Source organism: Centruroides sculpturatus, unplaced genomic scaffold (assembly GCF_000671375.1).
Source record: "Centruroides sculpturatus isolate CEXI.00-Female unplaced genomic scaffold, Cexi_2.0 scaffold170, whole genome shotgun sequence".
Taxonomy (NCBI): Eukaryota; Metazoa; Arthropoda; class Arachnida; order Scorpiones; family Buthidae; genus Centruroides; species Centruroides sculpturatus.
In genome coordinates, this window is record NW_019384413.1 from 331,578 (window position 1) to 359,513 (window position 27,936).

General features: G+C 30.7%; 1 protein-coding gene and 2 long non-coding RNA genes across 5 annotated transcripts in view; 2 read left to right on the plus strand and 1 right to left on the minus strand.

Moving 5' to 3' along the window:
- The window catches only part of LOC111619080 (hepatocyte nuclear factor 6-like), a 77,010-nt gene extending 51,248 nt beyond the window's left edge, over positions 1-25,762 (minus strand). Inside the window, exon 1 of one of the 2 annotated variants that reach the window (XM_023360732.1) lies at positions 23,001-25,759. In XM_023360732.1, the coding sequence (XP_023216500.1) occupies positions 23,001-24,273 (1,273 nt within the window). In that variant the 5' untranslated portion in view covers positions 24,274-25,759. Of the gene's footprint in view, positions 1-23,000 lie in introns of both variants that reach the window. The other variant, XM_023360733.1, reaches the window with a different exon arrangement.
- LOC111619084 lies at positions 2,350-23,074 on the plus strand. Of its 2 annotated transcripts, none has more exons than XR_002755686.1 (3): positions 2,350-2,388; positions 18,081-18,226; positions 22,937-23,074. It is a non-coding gene; the product is annotated as an uncharacterized LOC111619084 (long non-coding RNA). The 2 variants fall into 2 exon arrangements; XR_002755685.1 differs by having other exon boundaries at positions 2,356-2,425.
- LOC111619085 overlaps positions 23,566-27,936 on the plus strand; it is a 12,216-nt gene continuing 7,845 nt past the window's right edge. The window contains exon 1 of the long non-coding RNA XR_002755687.1: positions 23,566-23,675. This is a non-coding gene — a long non-coding RNA (uncharacterized LOC111619085). The remainder of the gene's footprint in view (positions 23,676-27,936) is intronic.

Sequence of the window (27,936 nt, forward strand, 5' to 3'; positions counted from 1 at the left end):
ATATATATATATATATATATATGTATATAAATCCTACACTTTATACATTATATTTCTTCGTTTCATTATAAAATTAATTAATTAGTTAACGATTTTAAACACTTATTTTGTATTGTTATGCTGTAGTTTAAGTATTGTTAACCGTGTTTAATTCCCTTGTTACTTTAATAACGTCGTTACGTTCGTTACGCTGTTTATATTTTTCGCGAAAATTTATTTTACTCGCGAAGAAAATTTAATGAATAATTTATTATTGTTTACTGAAAAATAAAATATTTTTTTATTTTTTTCCCCTGTTTAGTAGTAAAAAACCTTAATTTTGCTACAAGCGCCATCTGATGTTGAGGGGGAAAAATCATTTGAACTAAAATCACATTTTTCCTTCCAGGCATAATAATACGTGTCATAAGACCTGTTGTTGTTTTCCTAAATTTGACATTATTTTTTTTTAAAAATAATTTAGAATATTCTGCAAAGTGTTTAATATTTATCAAATAAATATAACTTAAGTTTAATAAATAATAAAATGACATTTTTTTTTTTTAGTCTTTTCGAATGCTCGACATTCTAGTGTTTTTCAACGTCACTGAACGTATCCGATTTTTTAGGTATTTTCTTCTGTTAAATAGGAAAATTTTGAATTCAACCGCATCTGGATCTCAAAGTAGAATTGCTTAAAATATAGGGGGTTGCATACAGTGGAGTGTTATTATAAGGAAAATTGCCTAGGGCCTTCACTTAATTCAAATTCGTCTAGGCCCCAAGAAGGTATAAAGTGCCACTGGGTGTAGAAGTAGTTATACAGTTGTTAATGTTGTTTCGTGTTCGTTATCTTTTATTATTTCGTATTCGTGATTTAATTTATTCATAAAAATAAGTGTCTTCTGTTTTTTTATATACTGTATAATAACTATACGTCTACTTTTGCACCCTTCTATACTAGAGTTTTACCGGCTTTAATATATATATATATATATATTTCTATATACAGGCTCTAATAATATATTATAATAAATTCATTGTTGCTAATTTTATTCTTCTATATTTCGAATTTATTATTGAAACACATAATCTTGTATCACCTGATAGAATTGAATAATTTGAAGACTGATATCATTATTTTTAAAAATAATTTCTTAATGTATGTGTTCAATACCAAATAGTTCAAAAAGTATTAATGTTGAACACGTATAAAGTTAAGAAACGTGTTCTATATTACTGTGAATACGTGTTTAATTGTTCAGATCCTCCTCAAAACTAAATAAACCACATGAAAACACGTGTTCACTAGTAATATTTTTTGAATTAGGCTATTTAATTTTGAACACATTTGTTACATCAAGTATTACTTTCTCATTCTTAGTTCCTTGTTATCTCTCTCTCTCTCTTACATAAAAATCATCTTTACCATCCCCGAATTCCTTACTACAAACGTAACATAATTACGTACAAACCTATATCTTTAACACCGATATATTTTCTATCATACAAACATATTTTCCATCTTACACATATAATTTCTTAATCTATATTTTATTTATTACATATCCAATTTCCAAATAACGTAAATAACGTAAACGTTAGAGCCAACGGATATATCTTCTACACCTCACGATATATTGAACACTTATATTCTAATAATAATAAATATTTTTACTCCCTTACTATAATAATAATTTTCAAAATTAGCTTCTAAATATATTTTATTTACACGATAAACAACTTTATTTTTTTTTTTTTTTTACAAACATATAAACATTATTTTCGATTTTTAAACCCTCCCCCACACACACATACACTCACTCTATTGAACAACTCGTTAATATTCCGTGATACTGAACATTTTACTTCTGTCCTACACCAAATGGACCTCGTATTATTGAATATTTTTCCTTCTTATCCTTCGATGCTGTACATTTTCTTACTGTAATAGAAAATCTTCCACGTCTAAACTACATAATACCAGACTACTTAATAGACAACCTTCAATTTCTAGCATTGAACATAAGAAAAAAAAAAAAAAAAACATAAATTGAGTCCAGTTCTCACGCCATTGAATCTATTATTTTCTATATAATCTCTTTTAATATAGTAAAAAAAGAAGAAAAATTTAAACAAATTTAAGTTATTCATGCCAAACAACCTATCGAATTTATAATAATTCCAGTAGGAAAAAAGTTAATCCTCAATAATTTACTTTCTTTTTTTAATCATTTTAAATTTACATTACATTCTATAAATAATAAATGTAAATGAAGGTAAAAACTCAATTTTTTTTCCCTTTTTACTTACTTATTATTATATTTATGATTTCAGAATAAAGAAGAAAAGAAAAAATATAAAAGGGGGAAGAAAGAAAAGAAAAAATAAAAAGGGGAAGAAATTCAAGTAAATGACAATTTTTGGAAATAACTAATACTCTAGTGTAAGTGAAGTCATTTTGTAAATATTTGTCATTTCATTGATTTTGTGATGTTTGTTTTAAAACTTTTATTACTTTACATTACTCACTTTCGCTTCAGTAATTATTTCGACATTTTAAACAGTATTTATAACAATAAAAAAATAACAAAACCACCCCCTGTTAATGATACCTCTATAAAATTTAAATTTATAGCATTATAAATAGAACAACTCATATAATTCTTTAATTTATTTATAAAATTATTAGTGAAAATGATATCATTCGTAGAAATTTAATGAGTCAGGTAGTCACTCAACCAATGACTCATACACTTGCTTATTAACCATACAAGGGGTATATTAATATATATATATATATCTAGAAAAAATCAAAATTTATTATTTATCTAACATATTTTTCGGTGTTGGAAATTATAGTTTTAACTCTTTTACTACTTTTATTTATTCTGGTGAAAGTTTCTTATAATGTGGCACTTTCCAACTTTTCAATCTAATAATAGTAATAATACGGGGGAAAAAATAATAATAATATTTCCCCAAATTTATGTGTTAATTTGATTTTCTTTGATCATACAAGAAATATGATATTTAATAACGCATCCAAGTAGCCAATTTCACCGTGTAATTTTTGTTATCTGCCTTTTAATATCAAAATACTACGTCTCTACAAATGCATTAGGAGGAATTGCACGGCTGAAAACATTCCCCCCCCTTCCCCACAAGAAGAAGCGCTGTTGTCACCTGCAAATGGAACCTTTCCTATCAGAGATCGCAGCGTGGCAAAGTTTTAAATAATTTTTACTCACCTCTACTCATATATTAATGTATATATTTATATCTATATCTATTTATTTAAGAATATACTGTATATGTATATATATTTCAATGATATTTTGGGTTTTAATTTCTTTTTAATCCCAAACGTGACAGAGATTGATTCGAGTGAAATTTTAATATCGGTTTTTCTACGGTTTCATTTTGGCAAAAGATTCAAATGCTTCTTTCTAGAGGTACAGTACAAAATTGTATAGAAGGTACCCCTCACTCGTTGCAAGCTGCTGACTACTGTTATCACGTGATGTTTGCTGGTCGCTATGGCAACGAGTACACACTGGCACCTCCCACAGTTAGTGGCTTGCGTGGCACAGTACAGGTGGTGGTTGAAGTGGCCCCTCTAGCACAAATCTCTTTCGTTAACTGATGAAAGATTATCTACCAAAATTGGATATATTCCTCGGGTAAAAAAAAAACCTATCCTTTTAAGTATTTAATATATGACAAAAATTATTTTTCTTTTAAGACCATTAAATTCGGGTAATAAAATTGAAGTTGCTAGGTACAAAATATCCCTCCCAAATTCGGGGAAGCTTCTAGGAAATTATTAAAGTGTCCTCTGGGATATAGCAACTACAGCCTTGGATTTACACAGTGACATTCTCCATTTCTATCTCTCTCCACCACACACACACACACACACACATAACACGCTTACAAAGTTTGTTATAAAAGTAAAAGCTGTGTTTACAATAAAATTTAAATTTAAAAATTTTATAATTCTCATTTCCCCCACCCCCCTTTTATTTTAAATTTTACTTATTTAATTTTACAAGTAAATATTTAGTCTTTAGTTATCTCTCTCTCTCTCTTTTTTTTTAACTGTTAACTTTTACATGTATAATAAACACAGTCTATAAGTTCTCTTCACTATACATGTGCATTCTTTAGCTGTGCAAATATCGTAAAATGCGTATGGAACTACTTAAGCGTGCACACTTATCGTATATACACGTCACACATCGTATACACAACGAAATCACGAATATATTTTACACACACGTGCGAAAAAAAAAAAAATAAGCTGCAAATGCACAGTATACACAGTATAACATTTATGTAAATATAATAATAACTTCTTTAGAAAATTTCCAACCGAATAATTAGAATATTGTGTATATTTTAATANGTAATTAAGTAGGATTTTATAACAGAAAATAAATACTTTCTTATAGAAAATAATAGATATTACAGATACAAATAGAGGAAGGATAACATATAAAATTCCTCTTAATTTATTTGATTTGCACACGATTTATACGTGGAAAATAAATAATTACCGATGATTTTTCTGTTAAAGGTAGAAGAAGAAATAGTATATAAACTTTAAGGAACAATTAACAGTAATTAAGTAGGATTTTATAACAGAAAATAAATACTTTCTTATAGAAAATAATAGATATTACAGATACAAATAGAGGAAGGATAAAGAATAATTTACTTAAAAACACATTAAACTGTACTTAAACATCATTAATGATCCTGTGATCCTTAAAATGATAATGGACCAAAGACTATCTCTCTTTAAGAAAATATGATAAATTTCTCATATAATTTCCTCCTATTTATATTGGAAAATAAATTCCAAATAGCAAATTACTTATTATAATACTAAATAATTATTTATATAATAATAAAAATAATAATAAAATAAAATATAATATTAATTAAGATATGAAAAATTGAAGAAAATTAAGCGCTTTTTTTTTCTTAATCAAAAAATTATAATATAATAAAAAGGCAAGTTTCTTTAAAAATAATTTAATGATGATTAAAAGCGCTAAGAACCATTAAACTTGATTAATAAATATATTTCCACAAGAAAGAATAGGCCCGAAGGTAGTGTGGAAGAAGAAACATTGTGTTACATTGATTACTTTTACCAATAGAAACTCTTCTTACAAGTTTTTACAAATGTTTAAAGATGATTTTAAGAAAATATTAATAAGTAATCATAGAATTTTTATTAATAAACACATCAATTAATAGGATTTTTTTCTCCTTCTTCCTCTACGATAAAACGACACCATATTAGTTAAATGCAATTATTATTAATCAATAAAAGATACGTATATATATATATATATATATTCGAAATAAAATTCTTAAAAAAGGGGAGGGAAAAGTGTATCGAAGTAACCAAAGAACACTTATTTAATTATACACAAATTATCTCAGGAAAATTTAATAAAATCAAAGAAAATATCAAAAGGATAATTAATCAAAAAATGAATTTTTATTATTATTTTATCCAATACAACAATTTAGGAATATATAAAGCGAGGAAGGTGTAGCATTTTACAATGCGAACAATGCAACTATGAATATTTAGATACCGAACGACATATATTTCGTAGAGTAAACATATAAAGCAAACGCACTCGCCGTAGGAAGAAAAAAAAATAAATAAAAAAAATAAGGAAGCGAACAAACCGCTAACGGCAAATAGAAAATTGTGCTCGTGCTAGTTTCCATCCCCACTACAGACTAATGGAAGAGTCTACGTCTAGATCTGTGGCAACGTGACGTCATTGTCCGGTAGCAAGGGAAAGAGTAGTAGCGGTTGCAACAGACAGTGATCGGGGTGACTTCTTTTGTTTTGATTTTTCTGCCATCATTACCAACCAGTTACGCAAGCCACTACTCTATGATTGCATACGAATCTCAATTAATAATTTATTAAATCCTACTCAAAATTGTTAATATATTTGTTTTAAAACTTAAGCTATTATTAATAATATATATGCCACAATCTGCAACAATTCTCTTTAACCCACTAACGAGTTAGGGGGGGGAAACAATTATGGAAGGTTGTTGGCTAGTAACAAAATCTAACTAATTTTGGAAATTGTTTGGATTTTTATCGCTGTTTTAATGTAAATTCAATTTGCCATCCACGTATTGTGACAGGGTTACTTAATTTTAGTGACTAACAGCAGCATTTTCTACACTTCTTTTTTTTTTTTTCTTAAACACTACAGACAGATTTTACTGCCTTAGATTTAATGCAAATACAATTTTTCCACTCGTAAATATACAGGAATATTGTAGTAGATTGTTAGTTATCAACAAAAATCGACAAGAGTTTTGTTGTAACTAAGAAAATTGTGGAAGAGTTCGCTGTGGGACTTTAACATGCATGCAATTATTTTATTCACAAAGGTGTAGAAAAATTGTAGCGGCTTGTTAGTTACCGACAAAATCAGCCATAATTTGTTAATAACTAAGCAAAACAGTAACAGATTTTTACACAATTTACCTATCCATATATATATTGTGGCAGTTTTTGCTGCTATGGTTTTAATATACAAGTAACATAAACAATCTTCGTATCTAATTATGTTTATATATTCTATCTTCACACGAAAATTGTATAGTTTTCGGTATTAACAGGCAACAGTACAACTAAAATAAATGAGTCGATTTTATTCATTAAATTAGATAGATTTAACTATAAAATTATCAAAAGTATACTGTAAAATATATCATATTGTGTAAACACTAAGTTGTAATCAGTATGTAGTCTTATGCAAGACAAAAAAACACGTTTATATATATAAAAGCATTGGTTCTCTGACGTGTAACAATAGACACGAATACAGGATGCCTGGGATCCTTTCATCTGTTCAGAACATGCAGGGACTGTTCATCACCAAAATGATGTAGACCTAATACTTGCATCTTTAGAGTTCCCAGGATAAAGGATTTAAGTATATGAATGATAGTCTGTACCTCAACCATGCTCTAAACTTACTCTAAGTATGCAAATTTAGAATTAGCAACAATTTAGAACTTAATTAAAGAAAGCATAATTGTAAAAAAAAATAAATAAATAAAAATTCCACAACATAATTAATAGCATTACTTTCGAAAGTATGTTTAAGAGAGATAATTGTAGTAGCGAATATCATAATTTTAATTTTTACTTAAAAGGTCGAATACGTGTATATATATATACATATGTACTTGAAATTTTACGTATGACTTATGTTTCTTAAAAAGATCGTAAGGTAATTTAGTGGATCGTAATCCTTAAGAAACATTCGATAATGGCAGAATAAGCAATTATGTACTTATTTCGCTTATAATAACTTGTTTGTTCCACGTTGTTAGCACGCCATTCGCTTATCTGGAAGCATTAGACAATGATTTTTCTTATGATTTTTAACTGTAGAGAAGAAGAAACAAACTTATTAAATTATCACGTTGACAGAATTATTGTAAATTGCTATAAGCCCTATTTTAAATCGACTTAAAATTTAATTATAGAACAATACATTTTTCTCTTATTTATAAAGGAAAAACAAAAATAAAATAATAATAATAAAAAAACATCAAATATCTTAGATTTATATTTAGTTCTCCAGGATATAGCCTATATATATATATGTATATAAATCCTACACTTTATACATTATATTTCTTCGTTTCATTATAAAATTAATTAATTAGTTAACGATTTTAAACACTTATTTTGTATTGTTATGCTGTAGTTTAAGTATTGTTAACCGTGTTTAATTCCCTTGTTACTTTAATAACGTCGTTACGTTCGTTACGCTGTTTATATTTTTCGCGAAAATTTATTTTACTCGCGAAGAAAATTTAATGAATAATTTATTATTGTTTACTGAAAAATAAAATATTTTTTTATTTTTTTCCCCTGTTTAGTAGTAAAAAACCTTAATTTTGCTACAAGCGCCATCTGATGTTGAGGGGGAAAAATCATTTGAACTAAAATCACATTTTTCCTTCCAGGCATAATAATACGTGTCACGGAATATTTTTTAACAACACACGTGTGTAGTAAATTATTAAAATAAACATTTTTATTCAAAAAACGTAACTTACGTTTCTTAACAACAATTTAAAAAAGGGGGAGAGAGAAGAAGAAGAAAAAAAAAAAGCTCTGAAATCGTTGAAACATTTAAAACAACGTTCCAAATGAAACGAACGTTTTCTTATTAACATAAATATCAACTATTAAAACATTCATATATTCATGATTTATGAATTTAAACGCTAGATTGGCGTATAATACGCAGCGAAATGCGTGAGCGTACAGTACAGCCAGGTACGGGACACTTACACGCTGTATTAAATGTTAATAAGGTATTAAAAAGTTAATTTTTAAAAATAATTTAGAATATTCTGCAAAGTGTTTAATATTTATCAAATAAATATAACTTAAGTTTAATAAATAATAAAATGACATTTTTTTTTTTTAGCCTTTTCGAATGCTCGACATTCTAGTGTTTTTCAACGTCACTGAACGTATCCGATTTTTTAGGTATTTTCTTCTGTTAAATAGGAAAATTTTGAATTCAACCGCATCTNAATCGACTTAAAATTTAATTATAGAACAATACATTTTTCTCTTATTTATAAAGGAAAAACAAAAATAAAATAATAATAATAAAAAAACATCAAATATCTTAGATTTATATTTAGTTCTCCAGGATATAGCCTATATATATATATGTATGTATAACAGGTTTTGATCATGACATCAGTGTGATTGAGTAGTGTCCGGGCTCTACACTATCAGTTTACAGAAGTGAGAAACATTGTACATCACCTTACTAATGGCGATGAGACAGTTGACAATTGAGTAAAGTGCAATTGCCACGGCCAGTTCCAGAACAGATAAGGCAATGTCCAACGATTGGAACAGTCTAACTTTAATCCGATTCCCTAAAAATCTATATAAATTTATTTTAAAAAATAATAATGAATATATACATTGATACCTTTAGAGACACCTGTTCGTCACTCGATACTCTCTTATCGATCGCATGCAAAGTCTACATTTCTAAGCACCAAAAAATATATATATATATAAAAAAACGCTTAAAAAATTTAACAAATTATCGAATTTTAAATAGGTTACGATGATACAAACGTAATTTTACACGCTACTTTATAAACATATTCCGTATCAAGATTTCAAAATTAAAAAGTCGACCCGCTTTCCATTTGGGAAATTAGAACGTTCGTGTTTTTAAAGTTTACCATGGGGATTCTATTAATGCTTTTTCTCCCCTCCTTATTTATATATATATATATTTTTTAAATTTTGCAATAGATCACGTTACATGCAATATACACTTTAATATATTTTAAGTTATACGTCCTACTTTGTAAAAGGAGAAACGAAAAAAAAAAAATAATAACAAACAAGCGCAATTGTTAGGAATATCCTTTTTTATAAGCGAGGTTAATGATAAATTTAAACAATATCACCTTATCAATTGGAATTTGATGCACATTCTACTCATTCTCCCGTTTAACAGAATGCACATGACAACGACATTATACACGATTAATGATAATTGAAACGTTCGTCAAAGTATCAAATGTACAGAAAAGTCTTTAATCTCGTAATAGATATAAAAAATATTATTCTTATATCGTACGAAGTAACGCTTCGATATGAATTCGATGCATAATCAGAGCCGGATTTACACGTAAACTAAACAAACTACAGCGTAGGGCCTCAATTATTATCATTTGTGTGAAGATGAAGGCCCTCTTATGTGTAGCATAGAGCCACAACAAAGCTGAATCCTGCTCTGATTTTACTCACTCTCCCGTTTAACAGAAAGCACACGACGAAGACAGCGCACACGATTAATGATAATTAAAACGATCGTCAAATCATCAAACCGTCAAGAAAATATAGAAAATTTTTCCTAATTTCATTAAAAGATACAGAAAATGTACTCTAGATATTTTTTAGATCCCAAAAGTAACGTTATCAACTCGAATGTAATGACTTTAACTCAAGCCGGATTTGCACACGAGCAAAACAAACTACAGCTTAGATCCTCACTCCACTAGACACACAGCGTAGGGACATAACAAGACTGAATCCACCCCTACTCATTCTCCCATTAACAGATAGCACATGACAACGACAGTACACGCGATTAATAATAATTAAAACGTTCGTCAACCCATCAAACCATCAAGAAAGTATAGGAAAATCTTTTTAATTTCATTATAAAGATATAGAAAATTTATTCTAGATATATATATATTTTTTTTCCCCCTCCGCTTCTTTACTTCTTTTTCCCTCCTGCATATTTACAAAATGAGAATAGTTTAGCTATTCATTTTTAAAACTACTTTTGCATTTGCAATTTAAATTGAAATATTATGTTAAACGATTATCAGATATGATGTTAAATTCATCAGATATCATTTTGACCCGAAACTCGCTGCAAACCCATTACAGATGTTTTCAACTTCTGCACGGAACGTTTATTGTTACATATAAAGCCTTACGCACTTTCCTCTAGCGATATTTATTCTTATCGAATCGTATATAATTTAATGTATCTGAAAGGAATCGTTGGCAATTACTGCAATAAAGAGAATAAACTACCTTCCACAGTTCTCTTCATATTATTTTCCAAAAAATAGATCAAATAAAATAAGAGAAAGATTCAGATTCTTCCTGTATGTAGTAACCTTATAACATAGGCTATATCCGGGAAAAATTGAATATTTTTCCCCATCGTTTAGGGAAAATATTCCCTTTTCCCTACCCAATACGGAAATTATTCCTTTTTTCCTCTGTCTTACAGGGAAAAGGTTTCTTTTTCCCCACCCTATAGGGAAAATATTCCCTTTTCCCTACCCCATACGGAAATTATTCCTTTTTTCCCTGTCTTACAGGAAAAATGTTTCTTTTTCCCCTATAGGGAAAATATTTCTTTTTTCCCCTAGAGAATAGGGGGAAAAGAATATATCTTTTTCTCCAATATATGAAACATATCTTTTAGGGAAAACGAATATCTCCTTTTTCCCTATCCTGTAGGGAAAAAAAGGAAAACAGCAATATTGAACATGGTCGAATTGCTTTGATTAAGAAAGCAATTCATTATATATTTAAACATGTAGCAGATGCTCGTCTAACAGATTTTCGATCGTATAATTTAAAGAAATAAGAACAGTTTAACTTATGTTTTCTTGTTTTCCCCCCTCTACAAAAACTTTATTCTAATGTTTAGGTGATTAAATGTTACTTATAAATGCATAATTTTCAAACTTAAATTATTAAAAAAATATATATCGTGATAAGTTTTTTAAACGCGAAAACTTTATTACTTTTTTTCGTTTAAATATTCTAATTTATAATACACTATTCTAAAAAAACTTATCTATATTATTAAATATATATATAATTTATAATCAAATATTACTTTTCCGGCTGTTATATAGTATATAACAGAGAGATGGGTCAGAAATGACCCCCAAAATTTTTAAATTTTTTGACTCGGGGGACCTTGAAACGTCGAGAAATGCAAAAAAAAAAGTTTAGGGTTTTTTTCTTCCTGTATGTATGGATGATTTTGTTTGGGGCAGGATTTTTTTCACCCCTTTGAAGCTTAATAACTCCTGTGCCTTTTGTCGAAAATTTCTGAAATTTTGCAGGGAGATTTGAGTTTTAGGGAGAAATGCTTCTAGAAGTTTTCAGGAAAATCGGACCGTTGGTTCGGGAGATAAAGGTCCTACCCCCTTAATATCTCCCGAACCAATCTAAAATCTTACAAAGGGGTAAAGGTAGCAATTATTAGGGAAAGCCAGCAACAATATTGCCAGTTTTATATTTATATATTTACGTGAAACAATAATGGGGGAAAATCCTCCTCCAATTGTTCGAGTAGAGAGCTTATTTTGTTTCATTTTCTTAAATTATTTTTTTATTTTATATCGAATAAACGTTTAGGTTATTAAATATAACACGTATACGCGCAATTTTATATGAAAATTATTCGAAAAAATCATCAGAAACTGGAGACAGTTTAATGACTTGTTATCAAGAAGCTAATTAAACACAATATTCATAAAGAATGTATTGAAACGTATTCTTGACACTCCTCCAATCTTCTATCTTCAACTAAATATTTAACCTCTACATAATAATTATTATTTTTAATTAAATAAAATTATTAATTTCGAAATTAATGAATACGAGAGACACCAATTCTACACGTGAGCTTTCGATTCGGACCGGAAATCACTTGATTTTTAAATTAAAATATGATTAAAAATTGCACCCCCTCAATACTCTTTAATATTATTACCTATAATTTATAAATACTTTAAATTACGAGATAAATTTAATATTTTAAATTAGAAAACGTAATTCAAACGTTAACAGTAGATAATATCTAAGTAACACACAGCTCGACTGTCGATAAACTTAGTAGAATATATCGAAGCGTACACTTTAACACACTCCAAATCTTTGGAATGGTGGAAAAATTTATTTTTCTCTTCTCACCATAGAATTTTAGGCATGAGAATAAACATTGAAAACCATCTGAACAACTTTCCACGACCTTTCCAATCTCTAAAACTCCTTTATATATATATATATAACGCGTGTAAACGTTGAAAACGTTGAAAACCATGCTCTAAAAAAGTTACCTTACTGGGAATAAATTTAAATGTAAAAATTCGTTTGGATAAACCCTTTTAAAAGCTCTGAAATCTGTTTATTAAATCACTCGATTAATTACAATTTAAATATTAAACACTTTACCAAACACTTTATTTATTTTTTAAATAAATAATCTTAAGATGAAACTACGAAATAATATAAAAAAAAATAATAAAATATTGGTAAAATTTATGAAAGCAAAATACTTGTAAGAAAAATTTAATTTTAAGATAGTTTACCTTTACCTTAGAGATAATTTAATGCACTTTACTTAACATGATTTTAGTCATATTAATGTTTCTCCTCTAACCAAACGCTAGTTATATTAATATCTTTTATCTAATTTAATGTAACATAGTTAAGTTGCTTTATGTTATTTTCTAATTTAACTTATGGTTTACATATTCATTTATCTAAAACACATACTTGCAAAACCGTCTTTATTAATAGAAAATAATGTCAATTATAATTAAATCCCATTATATTATACTTATTTAACAATAAATAATACGATAGAAAATTGTTCGTTGTGTTTGTTTCGAGTTTTTTCCATAGGAAATTGTATATTATTTTCTAGTTTTACACTAGAAACAGACATTTAAATAACGGATGTCTTTGATATTTACACGTGAAACATGTTTCGTGTAGACTTATATACTTGAAACAAATGCATTTAATCTCTAAACACGAAACACATACTTAGAAAATAATGCCCATTACCCATACAACCGAAGCAAATGTTAGAAAACAATGTTTTAATATTTACACATAAAACACTTACTGTACTCAAGAAAACAATGTATGGTTTCATTGATGTATGTTTCACGTGTAAACATTATAACTTATACAACTGACTGGTGAGCCAAACATTCGGAAAAACACGTCTTAAATCATTACACATGAAACATGTAAGTAGAAAGTGATCTCAGTTTTCTATACGCTTGAAACAAACATTGAAAAAAACAATGTTGAAACGTATATTAAGGAGATACTTACATTGTTTTCCCAAATTAAATCCAGCGTATGTAATCTTTATACATAAAGCACATATATATATAGAAAATCTCATTATACATACACCAGAAACAAGCATTCGAAAACAATGAATATTCTAGAATTATTATTTATTTATTTGAAACACGTAAAAAAAAAGAAAAAATAGAATTACAAAACACTCGAAAATCCGATAAGATCAGTAACAATAAAACACAATTAGAAAACGATAATTAATAGATAACACCGAACAATTGTTTCGACTAACGACTAACAAATCTCTTCAAGCAATCTACATCAAATATATTTAATTAAAAATTTATTATACCTTTAATAAACTAAGTATAATTATACTTAACCTGTTATAGGTATACATTAATAAAATCTAAATTAATTTATTAAGTTTAAAATTTATTAACGTATATATTTTCTTTATACTATTATTATTATTTTTTTCCTCTGTAACATATATATATATATATACTTATAAACATTCAGGAAGAAATATAAATAAAGGCATGACTCAGATTTATATATTTGATCTAACAATGGCTCTTTCTGTACATTTAGATAATGATCACTTTTATTTGAAGTTTGTATTTTCTAAAAAAAAACAAATAGGAAAAAAAACAAAAAAAAGTATAATAATAATAATAACAATAATAAAAAATCAGGAGAATGTATGCTTTTTCTTAAATGAAACTTTTTCCCTATTTTTCCCCCTTATTTTTTTTTTAAATAATAGCCTACACCAGAATTTTTTCCCCTTTCTTTTTTTTTCAAATTAAATTATATTTTTACAAACATTTATGCATTAATTAAATTCCTAATAATAATTATAATAAAAATAACAATAATAATAATCAAATAACATAATTTTACAACAGTTAATGACGTATAAAAAAATATTTGTTAAGATCATTTAATGATTATCTTTAAAAATTATCATTATTTTATTATTGTTGTTGTTGTTATTATTATTATTATTATATTATTTTTTTTTTCTTTTCGGAAGAGAGAAAAATTAATTATAATTAAGGAAAAATTTGTAGAATGATTCGCATTTCTGTCTTTTTTTTCTTTTTCCCTCCCCTTTTCCTTTTTGTTGTTTTTTTTTTACGGTTGTGGTGTTTATTTTCAATTAGGGAATTTCGTGAAGATAATTTAATAAAGGTAAAAGCTGGAAGACGGGGGAGGGAGGGAGGGAGGGGTGAAGTTTTGCTGATTGTATTCGTTTATAATTCGACAATTAATTGATATTAGTAACGAGTATAAATTGGTTTAAGAAATAAAGATTAATTAACAAACGATTCTTTACGGGTTTATTTTTATTCCCGAAGATAAATCTTAACCAATGTGACTTCATGACATTTGTGAAGATCTTGACAAAGAAAGGCTGCTTGTGACTCTATTGTTACGTCATCCGTCCTACTTGTTCGCTAGTCTAGACAGAATGTTAAAGGACACGCCCTCAACTCCATTTATATCCTTACTACACCCTCGCCCACCTCTCCTCATTTCGTTAAATAGACCTTTCTTTTCATTGGTTTTCCTTCCCCCCAACTCTTCTCACCCCAACATATATTGTCATCTCACTTTGCTTAGACTCTTACCTTCTTCCCCCCTATTCGCTTGTTACTTTTATGCATCATTAGGGACTAATATAAAGATTAGTTTAATATGATTGCAGCAGGTGTATATAGATGTTTGTTGTGATTGTAATAACTGAGGATTATAAATGATAGATTGATGTCGTAAATTGAACAGGATGGTGAAGATATTAAGGGGAGGAGTGTGCAAGGTTAAGGAATATGTGATGTAGATTTCCAACTTCCTCTTTCTCTAGTCATTTAGGACGACGTTCTATGTGGCGGGTGTTTAATTAAATTTCAAAATTATTATTATTTTTATTATTTTTTTTTATAAGTTCTGATAAGAATTTCTCAGGAAACCATCCGACCGTTTGATAGGGAAGAGAATGTAATATAGTGGAAAAATCTACGCTTAATAAAATTTCTAAATAAACTCATTTTAAATATTTAGAATTGTTAGGCCCGGAGTTAAATATTCAAAGAAGATAGGAAAATAACTGACCCGGTTTTGTCGAGATAAAGTAAAGCAACACTTTACTTTCAATTTTAAACATTAACAAGCCACTTAAACATTTAATTCGCTTTATACATATTAAATTAACACATAAATCGTGGCAATTAAAATATCGATAATGCTTACTTAGCAATCACGTGATACTTTTCCAATTAAGCGCACATAACGGCGATTAAAATATTAAATTCGAGCTTACATCCAATCTGCTCAATGATAACTTATCAGATTTTAAAGATGGCATCTGTAAATGCCTCGGTGCACCCGATTCAATTTTCTAGACGCCAGAATACATCGTCTTCATCACAAATTCATTGTTTATTTCTTTATATATTCTTTTTAATAGAGCATTTTCGGTATGATTAGAAACGAAGAAATCGTATTCGCAGCCATATTTAACTTCCCCCCTTTCCGTACACACACCACAAAGGAAATGATTAGAGGTATAACATCCGATAAGAAATACAACTTTACTTAAATTCATGGAACGATATTTTTAAAGTAGAACCACACGAATTCTTTATATATATATATATATATATATATACAAATGCGGTACATAGAACGCAATTAATCCATTATAGCATACATCTATTATGGTAGAAGCGAAATATGATGTCGGACGATATTCCATCAGCGGAGTATATTTCTTTATAATATTCAGAAGTATTATTTACAGTCATCCTTCTAAATTCAAACAGAGTCATGTCATTTCCCTTTTATACTACATTACCATTAATCTCTTCAAAGAAAGCAACGCCATTCGACGATAGTAGCATTATATGTCAAAGTTATTTTATTTTTCATATTTCTTTTTGAAGCCTATTTACTACTAGTAGATTTTTTGGATTATCGAGAGTAAATAACCAATAATGCTATCGTTCTTATTTCTTTCTTTAGTTAAAGTAATGAGAATTGCCTTTGATTCGAATTGCTTTCCCTTCTTTTTTTTTTACATAATGCAAAGTAATAGAACTTATATTATTATAACCGGAGAGGACGTCGTCTAAAACATTTTAATTTAATTTTTATTAATTTATAAATTGATCTTTTACTGAACATAACTTTGAAAATGTAATTATAATTATATTATATTTATTACTTTGAAGTATAGAAATTATATTATAATAGCCGAAAAGGGTGATCTAAAACCTTTTAATTTTGTTTTTATTAATTTATGGTTTGATGAATTGAGCTTTTATAGAAGATAACTTTGAAGTTTTATCTGATTTTATTTTATTTTTTTCTTTCGTGTGTATGTCTGGTTGAAGTGAGAGTGCACAAAACTAAATCGTGTACAAATTTTTGACACGTTGATATATATTTAGACTGGTCTTTTACAAGAAACATTTTCATACCGCTACACTAAAATGGAATTGCATTTTGCACATTCTTGACTCCTATTACAAAGGCAAACAAGCGAGAATACACAATGCAACTTCATTTGGTTTAATAATGATTAAGTGTACGGTTGTTTGAATTTCCAGGATCTTTAACTAAATTGGAACGCGGTTTTATTTATATTTATATAACTTAAAGTTTTCTAAACCTTTTCGGATGCCATTAAAAAGTTTCAGTAGCATCTTCACTTCCAACTGTCAACGAATAAATAGTCGTATGTCGGTGGATAGCGTCATCTGCCTACTACTCATTGTTGGGATGGGTTCTATTCACCATGCCAGTGCTAGAGGCTAAACTACAGACAACAATAAGTTCCGGCAAGTCTACATATTCCTTTTCATTAATCTGGAACTAGTGGCTTAATTAATCTTTTACACAGAGTCGTAAACTCTACCTATAAACTGGCACATGTCGTCACATTAATTGTAACTTCTGTTTTTAATGGATTTAGTTTCGCGATTCCTCCTTCTCTTTGAATAAAAATCATAGTTTATTTAAAAGAGGAAGAGTGGCAAAGAAGAAAAAAAGTAAACACTTACACACACACTACTTTTAAAAATCAGATTAAATTCGAAAATAATTTAAAAATAAAAATTCATAAAAAGAACAAAAATTACGTCTTCTAAATTTATCTTATTATAAACTATATATATTTTTCTTTTTATTTTAATAGTAAAAATTAATGATATAAAAATATATTTTTAATAATAATAATAATAATAATAAATCGTATTTCTTTTCCGATATTTACTTGTTTCTCCCGTTTAAACGAATTCAATCCACTTAAGTTATCAATGTAAAGAAATTTTTCTGTTGTTATTTGTATCACGTTGATATAAAAAATTAAAACTGATTTTTATATTATTTCCTTTCGCAGGAGGAAAGAGGAGAAAAAAAAGAGGAGATTTCTGTGGAGAAATCCGAACAGTTTTCTTCTAAAAATGCACGTTTTCCTGACGATCGACTATGAAGAAATTGGATTCCTCCCAATTTGACAATGACACGTTTACTCACATTAGTTGGGTAAATATACCAAAGATGATGTCTTTTTTTTTCTGTTATTTTTATTATATATAATATATAATAAACACACACACACACATACGCATACATACCACATCTATATAATGAGAATAGAATTAATACACACAAAATTACAGAAAATAATCAAAATTTTTATTAACACTTCCCAAAAATGTAACTTTGAATTTTTAACTGTTTCCAGTCAAGGCGTTTTACAACAGTTTTCTGTTATTCAGCATCTTTTTGCTGTTGCTTTAAAAAAATAAGAAAAAAAAACGTCAAACGTTTTAAAAATTTTTCTTTTGTATACAGTATATGTGTGTTACTTTTTCTGATATTTTCCCTGCATTAAAACTGTGTAAAATGCTTCCTCTCGGATAGACACGTCTGATTTAGTTTGAAAACTTGCCTTTCCTGACTGACACCAAAGAAGAAAGAAGGAAAGAGGAAAAGAAAAAAAAAAAAACACAAAAAGCAGAACATTGCATCTACTTACGCTTGTATAGAAAATTGTTTTTTTGTTAAGTTATTTTTTCTCGTATTCAAAGTTTGATTTGTTGAAATTTTATTGTAACGAAATGAAATCTAACCAAACGGATGACATTGATTAAAGAATTGGTTTTCTTCCCCAGATTTTTAAACAGTTTCCCTTTTATCCCCCCTACTTTTTCTTTATTAAATCGATTAGTCTTTTATATGTACTTTTTTAACATTACTAAAAGAGGGAGAGAGAGAGAGAGAGACTAATTGCGAAGAGAATGAATTATTTTGTAAGTTTTTAATAATAACATAGCTTTGTCATTTTAATAATGGTCAATTTTATAAAACTTCAATATATAAAAGTAATGTGGGTAACATCCTTAAGGCAAACCATATCTAAGAATTTTTTCCCTAAAGCCCTTTAATAACTCTAAGGAAAACAAGAGCCGGAATAAAATGAAAATATTTTATAATTATTTAATGATATTCATATTAAAAACAATCATTTTATTTATTTATTTATTTTTACTTATATATATAAATATATTTTTAAAATATATAGAAGTATTAAGGTAACCAAGAAGAAAACAAAATTCNTTACCGTAGATGGATTTTAACGATCGGTGATTGGATTTTTGGGCGTAGTTAGAGGCTGGGAGTGGACAATCTGTGGCAGAACCCGTACCTAGCCGCCATGTTGACACAGTAGGGACTGCGCACTGACATGTGCGCACGTGGCAGGCGCTACCGAGCATGATCAGTGTGCGTCACAGGGCGTTTTTGTTCGTCTGCTGTTACCTTTGTCCTCGACGCTCGACACAACTCTCCGCTCTATTTTTACATTCCATTTCCAACACAACAGCGCCTAACGCTCGAGCGCGACTAGCCCCTCGACGTGTCGTGGCACTGTCACGGGCCACCCGACCACTCCAAACACACCAACGCGTAAGAAGCACACCGAACCGCGTTACTTGCGACAGCAGACGAATTTCCGATAGGCGTGATCTCGTAATCAATACGAATTATCTAGCAGCCGACCGATCTTGCCTTTCTCAGTTTGAGTCGCGACGTCACGCGGGTAACACACCTCAGTCGCCATCTTCCAGGATAATTCCGAGCCACTTCACCTTTAGCTTAATCGTAAGTCATTCGTAAATGATTTTAATAACCGACTTTCCCACTGCACAAACATAAAAGACCTTTTCTAATCTCATTTTTTTTTTAGCGCCGGGTTTATTATTACTCCCCCCTTTCTCTTTCTCTCTCTCCTTTCTAACAAACGAATTCTACTAAAGCCATTCAGCCCGAGTGGAATTAAGAATCGCACGTGTAGCATATCCGTTACCTTGGTAACAAGGACAATCTGAAGGGCATTCCACTTCTGTAGCATGTCAGGGTCACGTGGTTAGAATTGCGCTGCAAAATACGCTTCGGATTAATTTTTCTCCTTTTAATACTTCACAACGCTCATTCGAAAAATAGAAAAATACAATTTTAACGCGATTGCGTGCTCCTATGCTTTTTTTCTCCCCCCCCTCTCTCTCTCTTAACCGAGTGAATACACCTCGGGGAATGGATGAATAGGATCGAGTGTGATAATATAAATATGGGGCCGTATATAGGAAGAAAAAAAAAGGAATTTGCGGAGAAAAATATTTTAAAAAATTATTTAAATTAAAAATAAATTATTTATATTATTTAAACCGCACAAAATAAGAGATTTGAAGACATTCGCCCGAATCTTTTGTATTAAAATCCGCACAATTGCAACTTGTTTACTTTATGGCAAAGCGTACGTTTACGTTTCTTAAAAAGCAATTATTCTAGCGAAATTAATGAGTCCGATAAATTTTTAAAAACAATATTAATGCAAATATGTTTCTGTTTTATATTTACACTTATAATGTTTAATTTATGAAAACATTTATATGTAAATCGCGTCACAAAGTAACAACTCTGTATAAGCTGGCGTCACAGAAAATCGTCCGATCTTCTATTTTATTTTTCTTTCCTCCTTTTATTTAGTGCGCGTTGCGAAAAATATCATTAAAAATTAATTATTATTATTCTCCAAATTCCATTTTTAAATCTAATTAAGTACGTTTCCTAATTATGTTTTATGTCTAAAGGAGTTACGGTACTTTACATCGTTACGTACGATCTTAAGGATGATAATATTAGTTTAAGGTTATTGTAATGAGTATCGTCGTTACGTTTACGGATATCGCCACGTTAATTACTAGTTATACTCGAAATTCTTGTTATAGTATACAAGCTGTATACTTTTTATAGGATTTTACGATGCCAACTACAATAGGATAGCCTTAAGGTGTAGTTTTGATAAGCTTCGGAAGTGAACCAAGCCCCCTGGAAAGATCACGGTGTGCGTAGGAGTCGTAACCCTTGGGATATATCTTTACCTAGCTGAAAGTTTCCTAACTGTAAATACTCTAAGAGAAGGGGGGGAACGTAAAAAAAAATACACACATATATATATATAAAGGATTATGTGTAAATATTCCTAAATGTTAATGATATTAAACGTTTATTTCTGTATCCAGATCATCACAGAATATTCGAATATAATTATAACAAAGGAGTAGATGATTTATCACTGTGGTGTAAGAATATAAAAATAATTCTACCACTAAAATGACTCTGGAGAAAGAATGCTGGAAAAAATGACTCTTTCTAGAGAAGGGATCCCTCGAAAATGACTCCCATTAGAATAAAAGTAAAAAAAAAGAAGAAGAAGAAGAAGAATAGTCGAGAATGACTATCATAAAATAAAAATAATCCCGAATAAGAATGCTGGAAAATCATAGCTTAAAAATATCCACGAACTATTCTAGGAGAATTGTAGGCTATTTTAATATTACTAGCATAGGAAAAAAAATAAGTATAGATTTAATTAATTTTATAACGATAATTCTACGTATATCCGGGATGATTTTCGGAGCGTATTTTGTTACGAATTATAGAAATCAAGCGTGGAAGAAAAGAGATTGCGAGTATAATTAATTTGGAACGTTATTTATTTGGAGATAGGTAAAGCTTTGAGTTTGCAGCTAACAGAAGAGGATGACGCTTTGCTGCAGAGTTGGTGTGAACAAAAGCCATCCCTAGGGACTGTCGTTTAGATCCAAAAACTGTTCTGTCCTTCTGTGAATAGATGTAAAGCCATCAGAGCTTCTCAGAACTTGGAAATCGGACAGATGTGCCTTTACGAATCGGGATAACGTTTGTAATCATCAGTGCAGGAGGAGTAAGTCATATATTTACCTGTCTGGGTGACAAGAAAGCCCGAGTTAGCACAGCCTCCCCTCAGCTTTCAACTACGTCCTGAGAGGTTGTACAAGCCTTAGGGCTGAACAGAGGGAGAGAGAGAGAGAGGGGAATAGAGGAGTAGCATAATGCTTGACTCGCCTTGATCAGGAGGCATCTCAGATTACAGCCCAAAGTGATTTAGTTCAATTTATTACTGCTTAGATAGGCTGTATACGCAATTTTTATTCGCTGGTGCTTATTGCGACAATGGTCATTTATGTAGCACAGATTTTTACCTTCGATCGGTGCTGCCACCTGTCTGCGGAGACAAAAACTATCGTGGAAAATTGAATTAAAAAAAAAAATGATTATTTATCCGCTCCGGATCACATTCCGTTCTCCGACGATTTACAAAAACGATAGGAAAGGAACCGAAGTCGGTTTTTCTCATCTCGATAGAGACCGGCGAGGTTAACCAACGAGAAAGAATCATTCACAACTGTAACAAGATTTTTACTACACTTGTATTCTCGTATCCAATCACAATAGCGAAATCATTAGTAATGCCAGCAGGATATTTTCGAAATGTCCGAATAAAATGAAATTCACTATCAACTTTCAATTTTAACCAATAAAATCAGGATTGTGAATAATATTTATATTTTAAAATATAATATATATTAATCTGTTTAAATAGATAAAATGAATAAATTAGTTAAAAAAAAAAATAAAAAAAAATAAGTTTTGAAGTGGATGACTAATAGAAAGAGCTTCTGCCCCTGTAAATGAGACTTTTCCTGCGAGATCAGAGCTCATGCAGGGAAGCGCACTTCGAGATGTTTGAAATTAAGCATTCCGTTTGTTTATTTACGAGGATAGATGAATAAATATAGTTTTAAAGGTTATTGCACATTGTAGTATTAAAATTAATTATGTATATTATATATATTTATTTTTTTCTAGGTTTATTTTAGCAGGAAATCAATAAATCAAAAAATCAACATTTCCACGTGGTTGGATCACCCACCTGCCAATCTGAGAGCAGACATCCGTTGAAATTCTGGTTCTTCCAGCCACTTGTACATTCTCCGGAATGTTTCTCGTCCAGACTTCAGCTTGCTCCATGGTTTTGGATTCCTTAACAAATCAGACAAGGTACCTTGCGACCTACAAAGGACTCTCTGAGCAAAAATAGCTTGTGGAATGCTATAACGTTTAAGTTCGGCGCTAATCCGCTGTGCCAGTTCTTTGGTGTTGATCTCTTCGACGTCATCAGCTGTGCTGCTTTTGGAACTGGAAGCGGGAGAAACGCTCTTGCTACTATTAGCGTTGTTATTGTTAGTAGCGGTGACGATAGAAGTAGTCGACGTAGCGATAGGATTTGGAACCGATGCTTGAACAGGAGCACTTGGTTGAGTTAGTGGAACCCCTGCTGGACTGGGTGTGGGGGCGGTAAGAGAGAGACTTGGCATAGATGCGTGAAGGGTGGTCGCCGGCTTAATTTCGTGAGGTGCGGGAGGTGAACCGGGTGCCTGAAGATGACTCGAAGGTGGAGTATGGGGTGCATTCAAACCGTTGAGTGTCGGCATCATCGAAGTGGGGGTGTGCAAGGTAACAGTAGGACTCTGCGGTGAACCAAGCCCCCTGGAAAGATCACGGTGTGCGTAGGAGTCGTAACCATTAGGAGACATACTTTTTTCAGGTGAGTGAAGTCCATTTTGTGAATAAGGAGGCGATGGTATCCCAGTCTGTTGACTTCCCAAACCGTTGCTACTCATCATAGCCGAATGATGTGTAGCACCCAGTGTAGGACTCATATTCATACCGGTCATGCTACCAAGTTTGTCATACTGATAACTATTCATACCCATGCCCAGAGGCGTATTCTGCATCAGAGTAAAACTTCCACTCACGTTACTTCCATGATGCCCATAATGACTGAATTTGTCCGACATGGTAGATATGGGAGGCAAAGGTTGAAGTGGCGTCAACGTAGCATAACTACTCGCTGTCGTAAACCCAGGAGACATCCTTCCGTTCAAGCTTTGATAGCTCGGCTCCGTTAAGGATCTGAAGTCGGTGGTATCTATCATGGTAGATGACACGTTGACGTCTTCCCCCGCACTGTCCGAACGTTCTATGTCTGTGTCCAAATCGTGCGTTGGAAGTAAGTCTGCTGGTTCTACCGTCTCTACACTCTCCACACTGTCGACTGGCTCTACGTTCTCCACCACCACTGGCTCGCTGACACTGCCTGGCTCGCTGATTTGTTGGTCTCCCAGCTCACCCATGTTTTCCATGATTTGCGCGTTTTAATGGCAATCAAAATGCATCGAACGGTTCTCTGACACTCCTTGCTTTACCGTAGATGGATTTTAACGATCGGTGATTGGATTTTTGGGCGTAGTTAGAGGCTGGGAGTGGACAATCTGTGGCAGAACCCGTACCTAGCCGCCATGTTGACACAGTAGGGACTGCGCACTGACATGTGCGCACGTGGCAGGCGCTACCGAGCATGATCAGTGTGCGTCACAGGGCGTTTTTGTTCGTCTGCTGTTACCTTTGTCCTCGACGCTCGACACAACTCTCCGCTCTATTTTTACATTCCATTTCCAACACAACAGCGCCTAACGCTCGAGCGCGACTAGCCCCTCGACGTGTCGTGGCACTGTCACGGGCCACCCGACCACTCCAAACACACCAACGCGTAAGAAGCACACCGAACCGCGTTACTTGCGACAGCAGACGAATTTCCGATAGGCGTGATCTCGTAATCAATACGAATTATCTAGCAGCCGACCGATCTTGCCTTTCTCAGTTTGAGTCGCGACGTCACGCGGGTAACACACCTCAGTCGCCATCTTCCAGGATAATTCCGAGCCACTTCACCTTTAGCTTAATCGTAAGTCATTCGTAAATGATTTTAATAACCGACTTTCCCACTGCACAAACATAAAAGACCTTTTCTAATCTCATTTTTTTTTAGCGCCGGGTTTATTATTACTCCCCCCTTTCTCTTTCTCTCTCTCCTTTCTAACAAACGAATTCTACTAAAGCCATTCAGCCCGAGTGGAATTAAGAATCGCACGTGTAGCATATCCGTTACCTTGGTAACAAGGACAATCTGAAGGGCATTCCACTTCTGTAGCATGTCAGGGTCACGTGGTTAGAATTGCGCTGCAAAATACGCTTCGGATTAATTTTTCTCCTTTTAATACTTCACAACGCTCATTCGAAAAATAGAAAAATACAATTTTAACGCGATTGCGTGCTCCTATGCTTTTTTTCTCCCCCCTCTCTCTCTCTCTTAACCGAGTGAATACACCTCGGGGAATGGATGAATAGGATCGAGTGTGATAATATAAATATGGGGCCGTATATAGGAAGAAAAAAAAAGGAATTTGCGGAGAAAAATATTTTAAAAAATTATTTAAATTAAAAATAAATTATTTATATTATTTAAACCGCACAAAATAAGAGATTTGAAGACATTCGCCCGAATCTTTTGTATTAAAATCCGCACAATTGCAACTTGTTTACTTTATGGCAAAGCGTACGTTTACGTTTCTTAAAAAGCAATTATTCTAGCGAAATTAATGAGTCCGATAAATTTTTAAAAACAATATTAATGCAAATATGTTTCTGTTTTATATTTACACTTATAATGTTTAATTTATGAAAACATTTATATGTAAATCGCGTCACAAAGTAACAACTCTGTATAAGCTGGCGTCACAGAAAATCGTCCGATCTTCTATTTTATTTTTCTTTCCTCCTTTTATTTAGTGCGCGTTGCGAAAAATATCATTAAAAATTAATTATTATTATTCTCCAAATTCCATTTTTAAATCTAATTAAGTACGTTTCCTAATTATGTTTTATGTCTAAAGGAGTTACGGTACTTTACATCGTTACGTACGATCTTAAGGATGATAATATTAGTTTAAGGTTATTGTAATGAGTATCGTCGTTACGTTTACGGATATCGCCACGTTAATTACTAGTTATACTCGAAATTCTTGTTATAGTATACAAGCTGTATACTTTTTATAGGATTTTACGATGCCAACTACAATAGGATAGCCTTAAGGTGTAGTTTTGATAAGCTTCGGAAGGCGTATTATGATAGAAGAGCCCGAAGATACATTTTTTTTAATAGGGTGCGTATTATAGTAAGAATTAAGATCTCGAATTTCCCTTAAAATCTTACGCGTTACTATCCACTTGAGTTTTTAAAACGAAATCTAATATAATATTCTAATTAAAATCAGGTTTAATTGTTAATTTAATGGTAAAAATCTATGAGAAATATAATATAATATAGCAATAAAAGAAAGCCGTAGAGAAAATAATTCACTTTAGGCTTTACTCTTACTCATCCTTTCTGTTTCATATTTACAGAAACATCACAAAAATCGGACTCGATATAAGGCTTATATCCTGTACATAAACAAAGTAAGCTGTTCTTTACTAGGCCCTATACAATTTCGGTTTCGTCAAGTACCATTCTTAGTAGCTGCATTATAGGGAATCTATCATAAAAAAGAATATTAAAAGAGTTTATTACAATACGCGGGTCGACTACTTTTTATTTTATTGTTCCAACTCACGTTGCCTTTTCCTAAAACTTTCCTCATTTTCTTGTAAATATAATTGTTGAATTTCGCCTTTTAAATGTTATTCTTGCTTTAAAATAAGTCGTTGTCTTGTATAATCCTGTCTTTTGATGACAGGAGAACTTTCTAGAGTAAGATACGATTCTATAACAAACTTCTCCTGTCTATTACTGTGTCTGTTTGTATTTCTACCGTTGTGAATAAACGTGTATGTGACGTCGACGTGTCGAAAATTAACAATAACTCCATTTACCAGTTAAACAGAACTTTGATAGAGACGAAAAAAATAAGAGAAACAAAGGCTAAAAACTATATTTCCTTTAGTGGAGTTGCGTCTAAACGAATCTCCATTTTCTATAAATTCCATTTATCCGGAGTGTTTCCGTTAGAGGAATTACCAGTAAATTTCCAGAAATTTCGTCGGAGCGAGTGAACAATTGCCGACAACGTCTCCTTCCTTTAAAAAGTTTATAAAATACGGTCACGTGATAGCGTTACCACGAAGCTATTACGAGCGGAGGATAAAGCCTATCGCGCTTCTCCTAATTTCACGCGCGCATTGCAGGGAAGTATGATTTACAGGCGTAAAATTTTCGATGCAGTTGTTGGCAGACATTACTCGAAAATTAAATCGACTATATTTATTATAATAATACGAGGAAGGAAAAAAAAAACCCTGTCAAAATTATTTGTCCTTTATAACTTCTCAAAACGTATATACTATTCTAATTTGTTTATTTTATTTTATTTCTCCACCACGGTTAATAAGCAGAGAGAACTTGAAAATACTTTATTCTAATATGAGAAAAAACACATCATAATATGAGCAGCCATATTATAGATTTTTATTATATAAATGAATAAAATTTTTTAATATATTTTATAAACTTGCATAAAATAAAATTCTAAATAAATACAAATAATCATTTTATATAACAAATTAAAGTAATATATTGTTTCTTTTAATTTTATTAATATGGAATTAAATTAAATTGTTGTAAAAAATTCAAATAATTATCATCCGTTAAAACTGTTTAAATTTTTACAAATTCTTTTATTATTTTTAAAATATTATAAAAGAAAATATCGTAAAGTGGATAAATGTAAGCTCTTGCAGCTGAATATTTTTGCTTTTGTGCATATAATGCAGTTTATGTATATTATTATAAAATATAATAAAAAAAAAATAATAAGGAATTATATAAGCAAAAATGTTTTGATTTTAAAAGCTGTATACGATTTTCTCTATAAAAATTCTTTCGTAATGTAAAAAAAATATATATTTTTAAACTAAAATTTATATAAGTAATTCTTTATTTTTAAAGAAATCTTGATCGTCGTTACGTT